Source organism: Rhea americana, unplaced genomic scaffold, assembly GCF_003343005.1.
Source record: "Rhea americana isolate MKP2758 unplaced genomic scaffold, rheAme1 scaffold_94, whole genome shotgun sequence".
Taxonomy (NCBI): Eukaryota; Metazoa; Chordata; class Aves; order Rheiformes; family Rheidae; genus Rhea; species Rhea americana.
The window spans coordinates 3,328,286-3,335,166 of NW_028187133.1; the positions used below are offsets into that span (position 1 = coordinate 3,328,286).

The window sequence follows — 6,881 nt, forward strand, 5'->3', positions numbered from 1 at the left end:
TGCCTGGCTGGCAGTTCGCTGAACTGGAAGCCCGTCCTCCTTCACGGTGCAAATGTGGTCCAGCATCGCACCTAGGTATCCGATGTAACTGCAGGGAAGCTGAGAAACGTAGCACAGGCAGCGCGGGGGTTTGTCAGTCGCGTCCGTGCCCTGTGCTTTGGTCCCTTGCTGAACTACAAGGACACTTGTGAGAAAACTGTGTGGTGGTAAAAACTGTGCGCAAATGCTCTGTGCGAGAGGAAARCGTTGTTCCTGTTGTGCACCTTGAGATACCCGGCCGCTTAAAATGGGTTCTTTTCTGGAGTAAATGTTACCATACTGCATGTAAACTAGCAAGGGAAGTGCTGGAGCTCATCTTCTTTCAGCAAGGGTGAGGGGGCTTTGCTACTGTAGTCTGTTCCATGGAGGGAGTGGTACAGCCAGCACGTCAAGTCTACCTTGCGTGGTTTTGCAGCCAGAGCTATGTAGACTCAGAAAGCTTAAACACACCTCTGTGGGTATGTACATATATGTGTGTGTATAAATACATACACAAATATATGCATGTATATAAATACATATGCAYGCACATGCGCATACACACACACGTATACATAATGTTGCTGGCTGACATCTCTATGTCCCTAGATCTCTGACATGGCTGAAGTTATGCTGACAGGAAAGAACTTTTGTTATCTTAGCCTGTGATGTGTGCGAAAGGGGTACTAGCTATCCTGGCAGGCATCATCTTCTGCTGGCATGTGCCGCCTGTACATGGGGGACAGCGGCAGTCTGTGCTGCGGTTAAGGTTGCAGAGGCTCTGTAATGCAGACAAGGGTTGTTTTGCTATATTAAGTCCCTTGTAAACAGACATAAGTTCAGGAAGATAGGGAACAGGGATTCTCTCTGTTATGCTGAGACTTTACTTGAGAGTTTCTTCAAGGATCTTTAATAGGTGGGATGTATTTTTCAGTGTTGTCTCTGAGGTTTCCTACTCCAATCCTGTTTTCTTAAGGTGAGATCTCATGATGCTGCTAAGGTTTGTCTGTGAGTGTGATGTTTGGGCTTCCCTCTCCTTGCTCAAGGCTCATTTTTTCTGCCTGCCTTGCATTGGCTTTGGCTACGCAGGATCAAGAAACTAAACTTACTTCCATTTTGTTTTTTTAGGATGGTTAGTTTTCTTAGCAGAGCTTCCACAGTTTCACTGTGAGATCCAGCAGGTTTGTTGTTAGTGTGGGTAAAGTGACTGGGATGCRTGGAGGAGGGGGGCAGCAGAAATGGCCCTCGCAGCAGTGAGCGCTGCGGTGAGCAGCACTGGGTAAGCATGGCCTAAGGTAACCTTAGATGTACAGTAAAACTGTACCCCAAGAGCTTCTTGTCCCTTTGGCATGGGAGCTTACTGAAGCATGTTTTTATACTTGGTAAATGGTGGCACGTTATATTTAGGAAGAAGCACAATTTGTTTTTGTCACGCCTAGTGACAGGAGGCAGAATTTAAAGAGCAGTATGGTTTCTGACAAGGAGGTAAGAGCCATGTTTGAAATGCCTGTAAATATTTAGAGAAGTCAAGTAACTCAGATGATCTACCTGTGATTTTAGTAAATGATAATAACCTCAGGTGTGGCAACTTGTCTTTATTCTGTATTATGCAATTTCTTACATAACACAGCACTTAAGAGTGTATTAATGTACCAGATACTTGTTGCCAGTCTGCTTTTGTTGTACAACAGAAAACATACCTGTCTCCATACCTTATTTTGACTATGCTGCCAATAGACRAGTGGGGAAAAGCAATATTTGTCTTTGATTTCTCCTTTCAAATACCTAGTTACTAGAAAGGGATGCCACATTTGTATGCAGCTTAGATAAATCAATTAGCTGTACAGCCTTCCAAAAAAGCCCTTTGTGCACTTTGGCCTTCATATAGGAAGTCCTAGCCTGAGAGATGTTTTATAGTCTTAAAAGCTCTTGAGGATAGAAATCAAGAATGGAGACGACAGCCCTCATATGAATGTTAGTGATGAAATCAGAATAAATGAATTCACAATGAACACATTGTATTCACAAGGTGTTTCTCAGACCAAGTGGGTGAAAGATAGTTTTGTACTTAATTTTTTAAGGGATGCCTATGAATAAAAATCTACTTGCTTAGCACATAGTGAGTTTATCCTTTTGTGCAGACAAATGTATTTTAAATGTTATTCCCATCTAGATAATTCCAGTGTGAAAAAGCAGCAGAGTWTGTGAGTATAAAAACACTCATTGCTTTTTTTTYCCCCCTTGTTTCAACAGGACTCCACTATATGTATTGTACAACGTATATATTGTGTGTTGTAAGACTCATTACAATAGCTATGGCGGTCCTTTAGGATGCTTGTAACCTATTATGGATCCCAGTCCCCTTGACTCCGAGTGAAATTGAGGGGAACAGTTATATGCTTTCAGTCACTGCACATCAGACCAAAATGTTAAGGCGTAAGTGTTAACATTCAGAGCAGTGTGGTGGCACTTGTTTTGAAAGAAGCTAGCCATCATCACAACCTGCGTTAASAGGGTGGTAGTATTCCCTACGGCTCCCGTCTTCCCCTGACCAAAGAGCTGGAAAAGGCAAAATGTTGTTTCTGCTACCTCTTGAGGAAGTAAGCTATCTTGTTTTCAGGATTWGGAGAACTCGAGGAGATAAATTGCTGTTGTCTTTTTTTTCAGGGCAGTTCTTTTTGGCTCTTTGCTTTCCGTAAACTTCTCACACCCAACCATCAAGGCCTTGCAGCAAAAAGAAGGCCCACAGGTTTGAATGTAAGGGAGAATAAGACTTATCTAGAAAACTCTTCCTAAAGGACTCTATGTACCTGCTTTTACAGGTAAAAGTCCTTTACCTCTTAATCATCCTTCTGCCTCATTTATTTTCAAACTGTCAGTCAGCCTCTCTGTTTATGCTAGGCTTCTCCTGCGGGTGGAAAACAGGAAACATTCACAGAAGTATCTCATTCTCCCTCAACAAAGCTCTTGTTATCTTCACCTTCCTACCCCCAAAATTTGTCCAACCATTAGATATTGCAGGGAGACCCCTATTTGTCATGTTCACCACTATTGTCTCATGTTTTCCTTGTATTTTCATTCTCCCCCATCTAACGTTGTGTGTTTTTATTCTTTGTGTTTTATWTCAGAGTAGAAGTCATGGAATTTGTGCTTGTGCAGCAGATACAAAAATATGCACCTTTTCAGTTCTGTTGCTTAGAGTTGTAGCAAAGATGGTAGGAGGCATAGAAAGCAAACAGGTAGTTTGTGCAGGTTGGCAGATGTTCATATGTTAGCAGTAGCAGTTTTTAAGAGTTTATGACAGTAAAGCAAAGGATATTCTGCTGCTTCCCCCTTTTTCTCCTGGAAAGCTCTCTTGTGTGCTAATGTATTACCAGTCTCCTGTGCTGTTCAGAGCTTCTTGTCTGCTGATTGCATTCTTCTAGCTGACTGACATTGCTTAAATTTCACTTTGCAGCTTAACGTGGACACACGTATCAGAAGAGTAGAATGGCTGGCTCTTGCCTACGCTTTGCTCCATGACTTTGTGCTCTGTGTGCATATGAGTGTACAAAGTGACACTACGTGTGTGTGTGTGCATGAGGATGTTTTTAAGTTTTCCTGCAGTCTATTTTGCTGTTAAATGGGACAGGTTAGTTGTTCTCTGGGCTGAATGCCCATCTGGACTGTGAAGAATGATATAAACAAGACAAGCTGGAAATGGAAAAATTGAAAGGGATAAAAAATAAAGAACAAGGAGAAGCTGCTTCTGCCTATGAAAATGATGAGAAAGGAATATTGGAGAGAGTTCCGTTCAGAAGAAAGGATGTAGAAAGCAAAAATGGACAAAACATGGTGATTTTATTTGCTGTTTCATCCACATATACTTTCAGTCTGATTTACCCAACCTTGCTTAGAGAAATTGGACATAATGATCCTTTTGTTGCATACAAGTCTTGCCACCGTCAGTGCTGTGGCATAGAATACAATGCTAGCTTTTAAAGAGTCTTTTTCTTCGTGAGGACTCAAAGTGAAATTTGGATGTCTTCAAAATAGATTTGACAACTAATTGTATGAGGCAGTGTGAAAAATGCGCCACTGCACTGTTTACAAGTCAGAGGAATAAAATAGCTGGGTTATGATGAGTTTAAATGAGTGTTTCCTGCTCAGCCGTTCCTAATGCAAAAACAAAGCGGCTCTTCTTGGATGCTGCAAGAAGAGAGGCTGTGGGTTTCTTACCAGAAAGTCCTATGTGTTGATTCACTCCAAAGCTTTTTCTTCTTTTCCCTAATGATTTCTTCTTTTCCCTAATGAAAGGATGGGCTGTGAAAATCACTTTCTCCTTTTGAATGGTTCTTTCCAGGGACAAGCTACAGTACTCATGTTTTACTGGTGTTTACATCCTGTATGGTATGTGTGTGTACATATACATATATATACATATATATACACACACACACACACACACACACACACACATATATATATATATATATATATATATATGAGTTATTTTTTTCAGGGCAGCAACATTGTGAAACTGGTATCATCAGTGAAACATGCATTAATGTCTATAGAATTTTAGATTGGTGAATAGTTGCTACAACTTAAGGAAATCGATTTGAGTTCAGATGTGAAGTTAAGATGCTCGTGTTTGATGTGTGTTACTCATGTAAAACTGGAAACAAAGTCTAGAGTAATTCTTAACAATGATGAGTCTAGCTGACCTGCTGTATAAAGTAGGTACAGCTCCCATCTATAAGATCAAGTTTTGGTTGTCTCTTCTCTAAAATATAAGAAAGGTACTCAGAGGCAAAAAAGTGAATGCAAGGAAACATTTAAGTAGAAATGATAAAAGAGTCAKCTTTTGTGATAAAAGAAGCACTAGGTTCAGAGGACATCATGTAACAGGATAAGTGTTCATTTTTTCTCATTTTACAAGGAATTTGGGTAAGCTAGTGAAAAGGAAAAGTAGCAAATGTCCTTTTAAAATCACTTCTTTGCAAAGTCCAGAGGTACCCTGGCATAGAATACCCTTTGAGGTCTTTGAAGCTCAGACAGACATACGGATGACAAGAAAAAACATTTTAGTGTGTAGGGGGTTTTCTTTTTTTTTCTTTTCCTTTTTTTTTTTTTAATCAAAGTGTTTTTTAAACTTCTCATGCTGCAGCATATATGCCCTTCTATCCAAACCATGTAGACTGGTACCTTCAGAGTGGCTCATCTGCAGTTTCATTAACCTTCAGCTGAAACTTTTTTAATAGCTTTTAATTGTATATGTTGTAAATAAACTGGAAACCAAGTAAGTAGTTGTATTTTCCTAGCTGGCAATGATAAATCTTTTAAAAATTTCAGCCAAATTACTAGTTATTCATTAATATTATGATCTTTAGAAATTATTTTGAGAGGTGGCTAGTTAGTATTAGCACTTGTACTCTTTAGAGTTTGGGATTTATTCCTCCTCAATGTGAAGAGGAATGATCTTACTGACAGTCTCAGTTTGCACAGGCTGCTGCAATAGACTGATGTGCAGAAGTTGTGTGGTGTGGGTTTTTTTTTCGTTTCAGCTTTTCATTAGAATGTCACGCTWATAAAAACACTAAAGTAGTTTCAAATCTTACAAAAGTGTACATTTTCAACATTTGTGCTCTCATTACTTTAAAATAGTCATTTTTAGTGTGTGCCCCCCTAAAATTCCCCAAACAGAATGTATTTTTGAATTTCTTTCATGCAGAAATTCCTCATAATGGCTCYCTGCCAAATGCAGCATGTGTGAATGCATTTGAATGGTAGCTGTCTTAATCGATGTATTCGCCTGCTTGCCACATGAGGAAAAGCAGCACTCGTGAGTGATTTGGTTATTTGTCACGTGTCTGCGTGTTCATGCTCTCTATTCAGTCAAATAGAGCTTGGAGGCAGAGAGGGACAATGACATTATTTGTTTACAAATAGATACAGTGCTTCCTTCGAACTTGTGGAGCTGCATTCAGGGATAGGATYTGAAGGTATGATGTCCATCAGCTGACACTGCTCGAGATGCAGGGATCTCTAAATGAACTCACTGGTGCATGCAAATAAAACTCTTCAAATCTTGATTTGAACAAGGCAGCTGCCCTTGAAGAGTTCTCATGTTTATTGCTGTGTCTTCTCTGGATGCTTTGGCTGACAGTCACAAAACTGCTTTTTCCACCCYGCTTCTTAATCCCCTTATTAGTTCTAAGGCAAAGCCTAAGCTAAATTACATCTGAAGCCTCTAACTCTCAAAACGTGTGTGATGTGTTAACCTCCCCAGTGACTTGATTATTTTGCTCTAACTTCCTTCCTCAGTTCTTCTGTGGCCAGGTCATAAGATATTCTTAGACTGTTGTGCAGAAATACTGACCTGCCTTTGAGTAAGTAAGTGCTACTACTGGAAGCATTYGTAACATGGCAGTGCTGAGCTCACTGTGGTCTTTGTAATCCTATTGAAAATATAATGTAGACCTACCCTGTTTGGGGTTTTTTGATTGAAACATAGTGCATATCTGTAATGCTCTATAAATACCACTGAAAACAGAAAACAGATCCAGTGGTTGTATTTGTGTAAATTTCTGATTTCTAGGCATGTGTTTCTATTAAGTTTCTTTTTGCCTGATAATGCGGCAATGGTTTAGTCTGGATTACCTCCTGAGCATTAAACTGCCCAGACTGTGGAAGAGGGGAACAAACAAACAGAGGGAAGAAAATCTGAAAAGATACGTAATAGCCGTAAGACTTGGCACGTTATGCTGAATAAAACACAAAAGCTGAGACTTGGAAAGAGGACACAACTGTGAGAAGTCTAACACAGAGAACCAGGAATAGGCAAGAAAGATTTTGAAAGATTCGCATTTCCTTCTGTGTTT

At 40.0% G+C, this 6,881-nt stretch overlaps 1 protein-coding gene across 1 annotated transcript in view; it reads left to right on the forward strand.

The window, feature by feature from the left end:
• The first annotated feature begins 386 nt into the window (after positions 1-386).
• Positions 387-6,881, forward strand: part of GCLC (glutamate-cysteine ligase catalytic subunit) — a 35,687-nt gene continuing 29,192 nt past the window's right edge. The window contains exon 1 of the mRNA XM_085324903.1: positions 387-497. Coding sequence (XP_085181029.1) covers positions 402-497 — 96 coding nt within the window. The 5' untranslated portion in view covers positions 387-401. The remainder of the gene's footprint in view (positions 498-6,881) is intronic.